The following is a 15,392-nucleotide window of genomic DNA, read 5'->3' on the forward strand; positions in this document are numbered from 1 at the left end:
AATGCATGCAAGGCGGTACATCATCACCGTTGTAAGTGTAGTTTAATCAGAAAAAAAATACTTAACCTGCTATAAGTTAATAAGTCAACCGAGGGTAAATATCAATTTTCATTTATTTTTTTGTTAATATCAACACATTCAGTAAATTTTGACGAACGGAGGAACTTATTTGTTCGACGAAAACAAACTTTAGAGGTGTTACATGTAATTTTCCAAACCACATAAGATCTACATGTAATTATACTAAACGTTAGGTAAAAAGAATGTAATTATTCCTAAACTTTTTTATTGACATCAAGATTTTCCATCTAAATCCTAATGAAAGAGTTAACACAATTATAAACAAAGAATTCTTGAAAAGGGTACACGTGTAATTTAAAAAAACTCCTTAGGAAAAAATGTAATTTTATACTTTTAGAGGGATAATAGTGTAATTATCCCTATTATCAGATTATCACTTTAATTAGACTCAATTATTCACATAATAAATATATGGTTCATATATTGCAACTGGCCATAAATCATACCCCTGAAAATAGATTAATTAGCTGGGATTCAACAAGATAGGCTTACGCCCTTCAAGTTTATTATTATTTTCCAAACATTGACGCTTGAATTTTGGGCCACGAGAGTCGCGAGAGATAAACGCAACATGAACGTTCAAACACGTTTTCGAGTTGCTAACTTCCCACGACTTTGACATTCTCTTATATATTAATATTTTAGGATTAATTACATTTTGACCCCACTTGAAAATACCAAATTATATTTTTCTTCCAGAAAAAAATAAAATTTATACTTACCCTAAAATTCTCTATTTAAGCCAAATCGCCTTCCTGCAAAGTTTAGGCGAAAAATACTAACATCTACAGAAAATTTACATAAATTTTTAATTTTACTATTCATTTAACAATGTAAACGTAATATATAAAAAGTCAAAAAGATGTAATTATAAAAAAAATATTCATGAATTATAACCATAATAAAAAGTAGTCGTTTATAAATGAATAAACTAGTTATTTTTCTAAATGTTTTTTATTTCTTATATAAAGGTGAGGTGTATCATTGTTGCATATGTTTCTTGAAACACTAGATGAAGTATTTGAACCAGACATTTTCCAGAAATAGTTGCAACAATAATGGTAATCTCATTCCATATATAGGAAGTAAAAAGCATGAGCGCAAAAAAAATGACTAGATTTTTCATTCATTTGCAGCTATTTTCTATGCAATAGTTATAATTTAAAAGCAATATTTTATTACAAGTATAAAGACATTACACCCTTCGGGGCCAAGTGTAAACAATGAATTCTTGAAAGGGGGTGTAAGTATAATTTTAAAATTTTTTTAAAAATAGTGCAATTTCACATTTTCAAATGGGGTTTAAGTGTAATTAACTCTATAATTTATTAATAAGTATAGGTGGAAAAAAAAACAAAGAGGATGAGCGATCTGAGTGAGGTCAGGCGATTCTTATCTGTTACAACCAATAATCTGAAGCTGAATAAACAAACATAAGGTGAGGTGGGAACCCAAGAAAAAGTACAATTCTGTTGTGGCTCCACATCACTGCTGTAAGATCAAATGAAGAAAGAAAACAAGTGCTTGCTTACACAAGAAACATATCCACACAGATCCATCCTAATCTTGGAGGGCCACACAGCAATAAAGTAATTAACACATGCTACCAAAAGATCAAACACCTCATCTCATCCATCATCTGGCTTCATTACTTTAGAGTATATTGGAGAAAACAGTCATCACACTCAAATGCAATACCATAAGATGAATAGAGTAAGGGATGAGGATGCTAACCTATATGCAGCATGAACCTGTAGATCAGAATATGATAATGTTATAAAGTAGAGTGTTGATATCGTTGTGTGACCGTTCACGTTCAAGTTGAGCTGCGCTAAGACCTGCATGATAGCTCGATGAGTCGGTATCTATTTTGATATGGAGATCCACATGATAGAAGTGAAACAGTAAAGCCACGGGACATCGATCAGGAATCTTCAAACAGAGTTTTTCACTCCACTAGAAAAACATAGCACACATCATCTTAACTAAAAGGGCTAACCTTAGCGTTCTCAATCCACTACCATATTACGGCTAGACATCTTGCAGGCAAACACAGAGATATGTGAATTGGTGTCTAAAGCTGCACTTGCACAACAAAGCACTTGGTGTATGCATGAGCCTAAAACCATGGCATATAAATTTTAAGCTGTTTTTAATTGGCACCTTCTGCGACAAAATCAGACAATGCAAGCCTTTCTAAAACACAAGGAAATAAGTCAACTGCAGAGGTATAACATAAAGCTCCATTACTATTTTTCCATTAAAATGAAGACACATCCTCCCAACTGGAAGCCATCCGCTCTAGTTTTCACTTTAGATAGATGGCGTAAACATGTGCATCAAGCTAATCACAGACGGGTAATAAAGATGAACACTCTATCATAGCAGATGAATCTGCAAAATTGAGTTGAAATAAGTTCAGCAGTCGCTCACAGGGTGAGATGCCCCTCCGTCATACAGATTATTCATGGATATCTGAAAATGCACATGCATACGCACACAAGAACTCGTCTCCCAACCCAAACCGTTTTGAATCGATTCCTACTAGAGGTCTTGTGTTCAAACTTGTATGTGTGCATTTTTTTAAAGAAAAAACACGCACACAAGAACTCATGTTCAAGTGTCCACAAACTTACAATCATTAACACAAGTAAGGTGTGTGGACAGTGTTAGCATTATTTAGATCTTTTTCTCCATTTTCGTTATTAACTGCAAAGAATTTGCCCCAACAATTTCCCCACAGAATATTAGTGGAGTATTGGTATGCAACACCTGTAAATAACAGAGGTTCAGAAGACAAGTACTCTTGAGAAGCTGATGAATGGGTTCATACAAGCTAGACGTATTAGTAGACAGAACTTCCTCTCGTCCAACTAAACAAGTTTCATTCCACCCCTAATAAGCATGAAGATATACCGGCCACTGGATAGCAAATTCTGCTCAAGGCTTGACATGGAGAGTGGAGACTAGAAAAATCAAAAGCTAAAATGCAAAAAAAGAAAAAAAAAAATTACATAATGCTATCTACAGAACTACTAGAGTTTTCTTTCTTTTTCCTTTTTGTCCAAAATTCCAAATACAGTTTTGTCAATGCTCTTTCATCAAACTTGTACATACATTAAAACCTAGGAAAAGGCCCTCACTATTGTATTAAGACCGCTACGAAGTTGCAGGGCGATGTTGGAATCACCCGTCTTTCCTGCTTGAATTGTCACGTATGCCTAATTAGCATAGGAAACTTGAATCATCTTATTAAATAGAATATTTAAAAAAAAAAAAAAAGGTTACTTTCTCTTTCTTCTATCAATCCCGCTATTTCTTGGGTCATTCTTTACGAAAGTAGATCCAGGGCCAATGCCATACGGCATTGGGGAGGGAGCTTGAGCTGCAGCTGGAGAAGGCACAGGAGGAGCAGTGGTGGCAGCAGCTGTAATAGTCGTAGGTGGCAAAGCTGGAGGAGCCACAGAAGCTGAGGGTGCATTTGCAGGTTCAGGAAGTGGCTTTGGTAGTATGTGCTTCAATCGGTTGTTTCTATAATTCTTCCAAAAGTAAAATTGCTGCCTATGCGCCAATTCCTATAAGCTCCAGACAACATGATAATGATTAGATCCTAACAAAGATCTAACTGTAAGATAATTTATAATTTATTTCGATGAATAAAAAATGGCATTAGAAACATAATTGAATCCATAGAAAACAAAACAATGTCATTAAGAACTAATGCTTCTCTATTTGCGACTAAATTAATTTAATAAAATAAACTAAACCAACGATCCATATCCAAAAGGAATTTTAAAGTAAATAGAGTAAGACCTTGTTTGCAGGATGTGCCATTGCATTCCGGAAATTTGGATTTTGGAGAAGCTCAAGAAAGAAGAGACAATGAGGATACCTGACAACAAGCCAAAAATGAGTTTCTTAAACCTTGTAAGCATGATACATTTTCGACATGAATGCAGTTAATACAAAGAGCTCCAGTTGAAAACAACTTATATTCCCAGAGTGGTCATGAACCAAAGAACAAAATTTAAATAAAAATGTACATAGGCAGTAACTTGAACTTGGAGCTCACATAATAAACTTTATGTACTCAGGCCTTTGCCAATATTGAAGATATTTCAGATATCCAATAAATGCTTCATCTTCAAAATACCGGTTTTGAGCCAAATCTGCGTCAATGTGAGGACGAATCAACTTACACAGAATTCATAATAAAAGTAGTACTTCCCTGTAAGATTAAGCACAATAGCCTAATCACAGAGATAAATTTGGCAACAAACTAATAAATACAAGTATGTGTTCGTGGGAGATGATGACTCAGTTTAACTTGGCTATAACTCTGTTTGAGCAATGCGACAATCACTACTAAAAAGTGGCAGAACAATACTTTATGTATTGTATAGCTGATAAAGAATTTAAACACAGAGTTTGTAAGTGAATTCACCAATAAAAACATTGCATGTTTTCAAATTGGATATCTGAAAATGTTAATCACGTGTCTCATTTGATAAGGTAAAAATATGATAATTCAAGGTTATGAAATGCAGAAAGAGAACCAAAATACCAAAGTCTCTAGGACACAAGTCAATGGCAACATGTTTCATTAAGAAGTACACATAGTTTAGATTGAAACCCTTCTATAGGTTATTCTAGAGAAACTTCAGAAGCTTGAGATTTTCCAGAACCTCTTTCTCTTTGCACTAGCCTCCTCCCAAGTCCCAACCCCAGCTACATTTATCCAATTCCAAAGCAACAAGTCATGATTCCAGCAATGTGCATAAATAAAAATGGTAAAAGAGAACAACTCCGACTCTAATTAACTGCATGATATAGCAAATTTAGCACCACAAGCCATTTAATAACCGAAATTCTATGACCATGGGAGTTATCTGTTTGCATATCAATCTGCCGCTACAATTGATATGCTCATTAATAATACATAAAGAAAAAAAGAAAATATGCACAATTTTTTTGGGAAAACATTAACACAGTCACATGAACATAGGAGCAGCCTAATGTGCCTATTAAGGCAATCCCTTTTCCCAGAAATAGCTGGTGAATCCTTTCTGGTGAAACAGATATTACAAGGTATGGTTAAAATGAAACTACTCAGTTTGGCACTGCATTTGAAAATATATGATAAAACGAACGTATCCTTTAATATAGATTTGATAGCAATTGATTATTTTGGAGCTTGGATCAACATGTTTAGAAAAGTAAAAGTTATAAGATCACATCAGACTGAACGGGCCAAGCCCAAGTAGCTGCCTAAAGGATAACAACATTGTGATTTCCCAACAACTTCACAATTAAGTTTGACATCAAAATGTGGTTATCAGTTTCTCTGACATCAATTAACTAGTCACAAACTAAAAAATGTGAAACAATTAACTAGCCACTCGGTAAAAACCAGTTAAAGAAGCACAAAAATTGAGAGAAGGGTGTTGGATGGATAGCATACTCGAGATATTCCAGGCGAAAATAACAGAAAAATTACATACAATGGATATAAGTCGGATTAGCAAGGCACTGAACAAATTCGAGCTCAAGCAAGAACCGCTGGCGGCCATCATCTGGATCCTTGTACTTATTTTTGGGCCTGCAGTTGAATAAACATCCATCACACTGAAAAAACTGGGAGGATAGGGAAACGAAAAATATTTCTTGCAGCTTACGAGGATGGAGGATCCGTTAGTTCCATGGGTGAATCTTGATCGGAAGCCATGGGATTAAACCCTAATTGATTAATTGAACCCCAAATGGTTCCCCCTTGCTCGTTTCAAATTCGGGGAACAGAGAAAAGAGGCACCCACTCGGCCGTTTCCACTCGCGCTTTTCAATATATCAGTAAATCGCATTAGATGAAGTAGTAATCATGGTTTAAAATTTCAATACCTTTTTTTTTTTTATATATATAGAATACCTTTTTATATTAAGTAAACTTTTTAAACATAAGGGAGTTTTTAACAATTTTTTTAAAATATATGGGATTTGATGTATTTTAGCCAAAAGAAAAAAAACTAATTTACGTAAGTTTGCTGATTAATCATTTCTCTTTATTTTGTATCAAAAATAAATAAGTTTATATTATACTAAAATAATTTTAGTATATCTATAAAAATATTCGTCAAACAAGACTAAAAATATTTTTAATAAATCAAAATGGGTATTGAAACTATTCAATTTATTATAAAATAATAATCACTACCAATAACCTCAAATAAAGAATTTAGATTTAAATATAATATGTACTTTCTTATATTTTTGACCTTCTGCTCAATTTTGAAAGAAAACGAAATTAAAGTTCAAAGAAATTTCAGATACCTTCAATTTTACTTCGTCTCTAACTATCACTCTAACCAAACATCAAATGTCTACTTATGCATTCATTTAACTTCCACTTTTCTTTATAGACCCACTTTTGGCCCCAATCTTTAAATTGATAATTTTGAAATTGTGATTTCAATTTGTTTGAATAATTTTAAATTCAAAGCATCTTAAAATTTTCACCTCTAAATTTGAACTATATTTTGTTGAACATTAATTAATTTTAATTTTATTTCTAATATGGCGTGATTTGAAATTATTGCCCCAATCCTTCCCTCAAATCTAAAAATATTACCTTAAAACAATTTATTTAAGTATAGAAGAAACATTTTGAAATCAATGGAAATAAAGTCACAAACATTCTTTTACGTAGGAGAAAATTATATTTGGTTTATAAATTGATGACAAACTTTTTTCTGTATATACACATACATATGTGCAGTGTTTTATTTATTTATAACCAATATTGCAGTATGATAATTATTTAAATACTATGTGTGCACCTCTAGCAGTTAAACATAGAATACAAACCACAAAGGACATAACAAGGACCAATTCGGTTGTTTCCATTGTATGTAACTATCCCTTAAGTTTAGCATACAATAAAAAAGTTTCATCAATATCTCCATGCAGTAAGACTTTATATTATATATATTCATGTATGACACAAATAAACTTTAGAAGATATCGATATAATTATCTCATAATTCTGAACCTCGCCCGATAACCACGTCAAGCACGCCTGCACCACAGCATTTATAGCCACAATAACAAAACTCATGCGCAGTGTCTGGGAGAACAAACAGAAGTAGACGACATTGGTCTACTTTGAACCACTAAATTTTTACATGCTTCGATTATGAAAACGCTAACAGTACTTGCACATATAGAAGAGTTCCCTTCAACCATAATTTTTGGATGATGCAAACTATAATATGTTAAGGGGTGTATGTCCGGATAATGATGCTGCACCAAACCACCACATGAAGTAAACAAATGTAAGAAATGGAATATCACATAATGAGGATGTGAGGTAGGAGAAGAAACTTTGAATATAATGCAATAAAACTGGCTATTTGCTTTCTTTAATTTCCTATATCAAGTTATAATTGCATGCAGCTAATAGCACAACATTTTCCAACTAGAGTTGCAACGAGTTTCAAATATCAAACTAAATTTGGCCTATTGGCATGCCTCCTGAATCAAATGTTTTTAGTGAAAGGATGTAGTATGTGAGCATAAATTGCAAGTGTTTGCACTATCTAAAGCATGCCGGCGACTGGGAAATGTTCATCAATACGGCCTGTAGCGCATTGGACGCCTAAACCTTGGAACCCTCCTGCAGATGAAAAATATGGTATTAGATTTCAAATTTACAAACTGAAATATGCTACTCCAGCAAAGTGATTTCATGCCTTAGAAATTGAAAACTAAAGTAGAAGTTTACTTAAAGCCTCAGACAGACGAAAATTGCAACTAGTTTCATATCAAAGCACCAAGTCATACACAATGGCAAGTAATAAAAGACTTTTTTATACACAAAAATATACACGCAATACACATAGTTGAAGAGCACAAGCAGTTGTTATGTGCTTACCCGTAACTGTAAGGAGAGTAGAATGGAGGCCCAGGCATAAAAGGCCTTCCCGACCCAAAGTATGGATTTGGACGTCTCCCTCGATATTGCTTCATTCCAGGAATATTAGTTCGCTTAGCAGACACCTGTGCAATCCCAAAATATAAATAAAATCACTGTAAGGACAAGCAAATAGTCATTGCCTCTAAGACGAAGACAAGATGGAGAACCTTTAGCTGGCGGCCATGCAACTCTGACTCGTTCAGCAGTAAAGCATTTTGAACAGCCTCAACTTCGACAAACTCTACATAAGCAAAACCTTTGGGCTGCCCATACTTATCTGTCAAGATAGTGACCCTGTTCACAGTCCCACAAGATTGAAAATGCTGTTGCACCTCCTCAGGTGTGCATGCATAGTCCACCTGTACTTGGATAGAGAAACATATCAATTAGGTCAAACAGACACACTTACATACATACTGATGAATGTACATGTGAGCATGCTATTTTAAAGGTATCGATTGACTCAAAACTGGTCCAAGTTAATTGCTCATGACTCCAAACTGCATTGTGTCCTGAACTACACATGTAATGGATTCAGTAGCCGTAATTCCTTCTTGTAATGAAGGAATTAGGTACACGCATGGCAAAGAAAACAGAAAAACAAATTATTTAGGAGGCCCAGTCCTAAAATGTTATGCAAATGAGCTAAGAATTAGACATCATACAAGAATTCAGACAATTTTATAACCGGTTTTTATATGTGCTTTGAAGCTGATATCCAAGCATTGTAAACAGCAAAATGAAAAATTTTGCATGCAACAGAAAAGAATCAATCCTGGACAAAGATAAAAGGACAAGAAACTTACATTACCAACATATATGGAACGCGAATCAACCTCCTCCTTTTCAGCCTGGGCAGCAGAAGCACCAGTTGAATCTTCTAAACAAACCCAAAAGAAAGAAACAATGTCATCAATCACTAGTACACTGACATTCAAGTTAATGATACACAAACCATGCTACAGAATAGCAAATTGAGAAAGCATGAATCCCTACGACTTATGCATGGGCTCCAAGAATGTTCAAACAAAATACTGTAATCAATGAAACATAGCCTTCAAAAAGGTATACATTTGTTGCAGAAGCGTAAAAGATCTAGTATATTTTCTTTATCTCTTCCTTTTTGGGTGAGGAATGTTAATTTGTTTTCCTATTGATTTCCTTTAACAGAAAGAAGTAAAATTCTTTATGGTGCTTCCAGAGAAAGGACTAGGAGTCAAGTAAGGCACCCCCTCCTTTGTTTATGAGAAAAACTGCCCGAGCGAATAGCTACTAGCAACCTAACTCAATTGAGAGACTGCCAAGTCGGAGTTGACTACCACTTATTGGGCGTACTGAGGACTAGCTCTACTGCTTTTCTCATGCTTTCTAAAAACGCCAATATATAAACCAATGCAGTTATTCAAGCTCTAAGTCTCCTTTGACCGTCTTCTCTCATAAACTGTTCCAATGCTTTCTCGATGCTGAAATTCCAAGTTCAACTTATCTTCCTGTATCTAAGAAGGATGAAACTTTAGTGTTTAATGTACTTTTATGGTGTGTTCTTCGGGTGTTAATTACCTGGCTCCTACTTGGTCTGCTCTTACGTCAACTAGAAATAAGAAATAACGTTTCTATCACGCCAAGATTTGTGTAGTAAAAGTCAACTCACTATGAATAGGCAGTCCAAGTCCAGCATGTACACCATTAAAGAGGCATCAAAACATTAATAAAAATTTAAAACATCAATTTCCTTGCCCATCTGACTTTTTCGCTACCAGTACACGCCTCCCACTCGGGTTACAATTTGTACCCCTTTTTATTGTTTCCAAGCAAACAACTCTAGATCATTAACACGTAGCATGGCAATATATCAAACAAGTTATCTCCCTCAAACAACAGTTACATCTACCATTTTTACCAAAACGTACCAATAATATGTGCATTATCATAACTATTCCTGAATTGTTTATGTTTTTCCAACATAGAAAAGCATGAATTCCACATTCAAGATCGTCAGGTTTGATATTTATTAATTGCATTCTGAAATGTCTGAAAAGGATTACGATTCAAGAAAAATCTGATGTACACCAACATGATGCATAAATATTTGGATAAACACAATTTATATGGTTCATCGAAATAAATACACGCTAGAAAACGTGTGTATTGAAATGGATTCCGAATCATGCACATCTCATGTTTTCTGCATAAGTTCACTACACTGAGGAAACAAACACCATTACTCTATGTTTGAAGTTATCTTTATGCCATGAGTCCATATCAATGTAAATGCCATAACATCCGGGTAAAGTGATTCCTGAAAAATATCTGTTTTGGAGTATTAGTCAGGTGTCTGACAGACATTGGTAGGAGCGAAACAAGTATCCACATGTCGCGGCAACAAAAAAGAGTGCCCAACAATAGTTTGATGCTCAAAGAATTTCACCACTTGAATGAAGTATCTTATCAGTCAACTACTACAGTAACAAGATAAATCACTTTTTAAGATTTAAACAACACTAAAAGACCGCATTCAATGAATACGACAAATCTTAAGATATAAATAGCAAATTTATCCACTCAAAAGACCGCATTCAATGAATCCGACAAATCTTGAAATTATCAAATAGCCATGCATCCATTTGTGAGCAAAGATAAAGTGAAATGATACTCCTAATCTAAATCCAACTAAATCAATTGCCAGTTTCTATATCTGTCATAAGATCAAGTTTACCCTTCTTATCTTTAAGTTCCTGGAACAAATTTAACACACCATAACCCAACAAAAAGAGTCAGAGAACAAAATCCAGACCAGGAAGAACTAAATCATTCACAATAGAAACAGAATACACATCGACTTTACAAATGCATGTCCTAAGAGCAAGCGTAAAAACCTGGAGCCGCGCCGCCAATCTCTTTCTCGACCTTCGCCTGCATTTCCCGAAGCGCCCCAGCTTGTTCCTCAATCTCCTGCAACCTCTTCTTCATATTCTCCAGCTCCTACAAAAATAAACCCCATAAAATCACACACACTCCTAAACGCATAACTTTTCATTTTCACACACATCTGTACAAAACCTATATAAAACAAAATAAATTTATTCGTAAATCTTCACGGACACACACACAAAACAAGTAAACACCTTAGCTTTGTCGTCAGCAGCGGCGGCGGCGGCGGCGGCGTCAGCATCAGCAGATGAGTCAAAATCCGACTCCATGTAGGCTTCCTCAGGCAAGTCACCACCGTAAACGTCGTCCTCCTGTTCCTGCTGCCCTTGGTAGTCCATATCTCTCTGTATACACCAGCTGAGGCGTATCCGTATACAAGTAACGGATGTGAAATCGAGGAGTTTGATATGGGATTTGGGAAATGTAAAATCAGTTTAACATGCTTTTGGGGAGAGTGAGGGTAAGGGTTTGGGTTTGGGGGTTTGCTGTGAAAAGGGAATCGGGATTGTGTGCGTAAACGGAGAGGATGAGATGAGAAATGGGAGAGGAGGACAAAGCATGAAACTGTCGTTTTTATTTATTCCCCCTTTTGGTTGGGTTGTACTTTTGTACCCAGGGTTCGTTCCTCCCTTCCTTCCTGCTTTCTGTGCAACTTCAGCTTTGTACAATCATTAGGGTTAATTGCGTTTAGACCCTTATTAAAAATATAATATTACATTTTTTTTTCAAATAAAATTTTAAAATTAGATTTACACAATCTTTGAGAATTTACTGTTTACATTCATTTCATTTTTTATTTAAATTTTTGATGAAAAATATTAATGTCAGTAAATAAAATACATAAAATCCTCATTCAACGTTCTCTTGTAATATGTTTATACCTGTAAAGTGGTTAACATAATATATATAAAATTAAAATATTATAATTGTTAATAAAACATTGCTCTCAAATTATAGTCATTGAATAAAATAATTAGTCATCTTTTAATATTTTTTTCACTTTCTATATACAGAGTGAGATTAACATCATTTTTATTTCTATTTTTTTTTTAAGTGTCTTGGTCAAATAATTCACATCAAGTGATTTAACAAATATATGCAATGGTGTTCGTCCTCACACCCATATGGGAAGTAAAAAGAAGTAGAAAGAAATTAGTAGTTTTTGCATTAAAAATAGGTTACTTTTTATCCAAGTACTATAATTAGAAAATAATATTTTTTTTGAATTACATCTTTTTTATTATGTATATAGTACAACTTATTTCTTATAAGCATAAAAATATTGCGTGCCATGTGTAAAATTATAAATTTATATAATTTTTTCTAGCGACAATATTTTTTGTCCATAATCATAACAAAAAAATATCATTTTCATATAAGGTATAAGTATAACATTAAAAATAAAATTATTTTTTTTTTTGAAGAAAGTGTAAATTTACATTTGTAAGGAAATCTAAATATAATTAACCCTTATCATTCCTTTTTTTAAAAAAAAAATAAATATATGCATTAACACAAAGAAATTAATTGTAAAATTTTGCGATTAGAAGGTCCATTGTGGGTAAATTTGGTAATTGAAAATGTACATAAATTTGGAAATTCATCTGTTATTTATATTTTTGGAATGGTAGGCAAGCGAAAGATAACTCCATCCATGGCCCGTGACTTTTTTGGTTTTCCATTTTGCAGTAATCAGGCCCAAAATTGATCTGAAATCTGAAATCAAATCCTGGTGCACTCACACTATTCTATTTCAAAATAAAACTTCTCCAACTTTTGTTTTTCTTTTTCTGGAAACGCACTATACTACAACTCTATTTTTTTGAAAATCTTTTTTTTTTCTTGATCAATTATTGATATCTATTCGGTACATCGATTCAATTAATACAACAATGCAATAAAATAAATTTACAATATAAAACAAGTCAAATATCTATTTATCTAATAGAATTTGAATCCAACACTGGTCGGACTCAAATTCATAATTTTAAACTTGACCAACAATAATTCTGATTGAGACTAAAATAAGATTACATAAAACTTAATTTTTTCGACTCACATCTAAAATTTTATATCGAATATTTTCCTTAAAGTTTTTCATATTCGAAAAATATTTTAGTTATGAGAACCAAAATCCGTTTTCCAAATAGGTGTGGGAGATCATAACTACTGTAAGAAAAACTGATCCACTGTAATGGATCGATTGGGCGAACCGCACCTAATCATTGGAAGATTTTCTTCTGAATAAAAACCTCATCTCATGCTGAAGTTCCCAAATAATAAACACCTATGAATCCAACTAATAAACACCAAAGGATCCCAGTAAAAAGCACAAAGGGGTAGTGGAGTGTGCTACAAAGTGCAGATCTAATAAAGGTAGCATGAAAGATGTAAATACTAGTACCAGAATCCATCATCGACCATCTTAAATGAACCTTCGATCAGGAGATCTACAGATGAAGAGTAGATGCATAAAGCTAAGCTGTTTTCACGGGAGTAAAATGTCGAACGATGTGTGGTTTCTTTATTGCAATTTCCAATTGCTGGAGACAGTTTGTGTTAGAAAGTTCAACGTTGCTCCCAATCCTTTAGTTTCTTGCTACCTTTAGGTTTCTCTATTGGCGCATTCATTCCGGCCATTTTCTGATTGTACTTGGCTCGAAGAGGATCATTGTAGGTCCACCTGCAAGGCAAAAGGTATAATTAGTCAGATACTGGTGCACAATGTATCCTGCTACTCAGATTCGATTCCAAAAACATGTTTTAAAAATGAAAAATTATAAAAACAAGATCCAAAATGTGATCATAAATAATCTGCACAATGGGCTCTAGTGACGAACCGAAATAACCAAACACTCAAAGGTTGCCAATTCCATCCATCCTCAACCCACCAAATAGCCTCCAGTAACAAACATGGGTCCTCATCATGATTAGTGCAATGTACCAACTTATAGGTTACATCAAAGTCTATAGATATAAAATGCATTTTACAGCTGAATGAATTATGGTTTGACATGAAATAAGTGACAGTCATCCACCAAAGAACGAGTGCTACCTATTAAAACCAGGGGATAAGCTGCTTTTTTTAAGGCATTCATCAGCTCATGCTAGGTATCTAACACATAGGGAAGCCAAGCATACACTACTCCTACTGAAATGCTCAGACTAATGAAACATGGACATTGAAAAATATAAAGTATTAATTATTTATTTCTATGAATTATGAATACAGACGGAAACCATAAGCTATTCTAACTAGTGCCGGTAGTTACAAAGTAAAATTTTCATTCTTTTCATGAATTTGTCCAATGATCCACTGGACTAAGAGTCAAATACCATTGCATCACTGCACACTTACAATCTGTATACTACTCTTGCCTTAACAAACTAAAGACCAACGATACTAGTATGAAGCTACAACTTGAGAAAGATCAATATACTTCCTAGAAACTCATTTAAAAGCCATATTCTATTGGCAAAATAACTATATAGGAATAACTCCACAGTACTGATCCAAACTTCAGATCCCGCGAATCATGATCAAATCATGGAGATAATACAAACCGACATACACCAATGCAAACCAAGGATTAATTCAACGTAACAATCAATTTTTAGCACCTATAGTGAAATATGTGTTATGGCTTGTTAAATAGAACATGGCATATAATGCTATACAACTCTGGAACAAAAAAGAAAAAGAATTAATAAAGTAGTTTCCTTAGAATTTGTTTCCAACTTAACAGGAACTCATTTCCATGTTCCATTCCGGATGTTGAAGAGCTTCTATAACATGGAACCATCATCTAGATAAGTATAAATGAAAGACTACAGGATGAAATCTATTGGATGATAAAAGGATCTCTGAGGTGATTTTTTCAGAGAATAGGTCTATAAGCATTAAGATGCCATCATACGTCTAGAACAACTTGCAACCGAAGGATAATCAAAGTAAGATTAAGTTGTTAGAATCTATATTATGAGAAATGATACCCTCAGCTGTCACAGAAATTATCTCTGGTTGATGTTTTAGGTGTTGTTTATATCACCATCCTCATTGGTTTCTAGTGCAGTATATTACTGACGATGAAGATTCAGAAATTCTAGAATCAAATGGGATGCTTATGCAAGAATAAGTACTTACGGATTATTCCAATCAGTTGTGTCCTCATTAACAAGATGAGTCCATTTCGTCCTTCCACTGCGACCGAAGTGCTTAACCTGCATGACTTTAGGCAATATGGTCTTATCCATCTTATCCTCTCCAGTTGGTGCAGAGAAGTCCCGAGTGTAGATATTTTCTGCCCCTGCGGTTCCAGCATGATCATCAGGATTTGTTTGGAAGAATGCACCCTTGTGGTAGTATTTCTGCATGAACCTCCACTTTTGCTTTGCTGGTGCAGTAGGCTTAGGA

At 34.2% G+C, this 15,392-nt stretch overlaps 3 protein-coding genes and 1 long non-coding RNA gene across 5 annotated transcripts in view; all 4 read right to left on the minus strand.

Moving 5' to 3' along the window:
* Positions 1,476-2,609, minus strand: LOC110012344. The gene is made up of 2 exons (XR_002287497.1): positions 2,081-2,609; positions 1,476-1,919 (listed from the first exon to the last, which is right to left on the minus strand). It is a non-coding gene; the product is annotated as an uncharacterized LOC110012344 (long non-coding RNA).
* LOC105166946 (mediator of RNA polymerase II transcription subunit 31) lies at positions 2,870-5,943 on the minus strand. 2 transcript variants are annotated; one of them, XM_011086465.2, is made up of 6 exons: positions 5,757-5,943; positions 5,583-5,680; positions 4,154-4,250; positions 3,895-3,973; positions 3,370-3,656; positions 2,870-3,283 (listed from the first exon to the last, which is right to left on the minus strand). In XM_011086465.2, exons 1-6 carry the CDS (start codon positions 5,804-5,806, stop codon positions 3,268-3,270), a joined length of 627 nt encoding a protein of 208 aa, XP_011084767.1. In that variant the 5' UTR covers positions 5,807-5,943; the 3' UTR covers positions 2,870-3,267. The 2 variants fall into 2 exon arrangements, with proteins under 2 accessions (XP_011084767.1, XP_011084768.1); XM_011086466.2 differs by having other exon boundaries at positions 2,870-3,280; positions 5,757-5,942.
* LOC105166947 (polyadenylate-binding protein 1) lies at positions 7,443-11,629 on the minus strand. The gene is made up of 6 exons (XM_011086469.2): positions 11,173-11,629; positions 10,924-11,029; positions 8,854-8,927; positions 8,215-8,406; positions 8,006-8,130; positions 7,443-7,747 (listed from the first exon to the last, which is right to left on the minus strand). The coding sequence occupies exons 1-6, from the start codon at positions 11,314-11,316 to the stop codon at positions 7,702-7,704; spliced, it is 687 nt and encodes a 228-aa protein (XP_011084771.1). The 5' UTR covers positions 11,317-11,629; the 3' UTR covers positions 7,443-7,701.
* The window catches only part of LOC105166948 (microfibrillar-associated protein 1), a gene marked incomplete in the record, with an annotated part of 3,630 nt that continues 1,419 nt past the window's right edge, over positions 13,182-15,392 (minus strand). Inside the window, 2 exon segments of the mRNA XM_011086470.2 lie at positions 13,182-13,661; positions 15,123-15,392. Coding sequence (XP_011084772.1) covers positions 13,547-13,661; positions 15,123-15,392 — 385 coding nt within the window.

This window comes from Sesamum indicum, linkage group LG7 (genome assembly GCF_000512975.1).
Source record: "Sesamum indicum cultivar Zhongzhi No. 13 linkage group LG7, S_indicum_v1.0, whole genome shotgun sequence".
Taxonomy (NCBI): domain Eukaryota; kingdom Viridiplantae; phylum Streptophyta; class Magnoliopsida; order Lamiales; family Pedaliaceae; genus Sesamum; species Sesamum indicum.

Bases quoted from the DNA above. Each gene is read 5' to 3' on its own strand.
- LOC105166947 (XM_011086469.2), bottom strand. From the start codon at position 11,316: ATGGACTACCAAGGGCAGCAGGAACAGGAGGACGACGTTTACGGTGGT. The intron at 8,928-10,923 runs GTTTTTACGCTT...GGGTTTGTTTAG, and splicing joins GATTGGCGGCGCGGCTCCAG to AAGATTCAACTGGTGCTTCT. The intron at 8,131-8,214 runs GTTCTCCATCTT...GGGATTGCACAG, and splicing joins TGCATGGCCGCCAGCTAAAG to GTGTCTGCTAAGCGAACTAA.
- LOC105166946 (XM_011086465.2), bottom strand. From the start codon at position 5,806: ATGGCTTCCGATCAAGATTCACCCATGGAACTAACGGATCCTCCATCC. The intron at 5,681-5,756 runs GTAAGCTGCAAG...ATTCAACTGCAG, and splicing joins CTAACGGATCCTCCATCCTC to GCCCAAAAATAAGTACAAGG. The intron at 3,657-3,894 runs GTCTTACTCTAT...TGGAGCTTATAG, and splicing joins TGGCACATCCTGCAAACAAG to GAATTGGCGCATAGGCAGCA.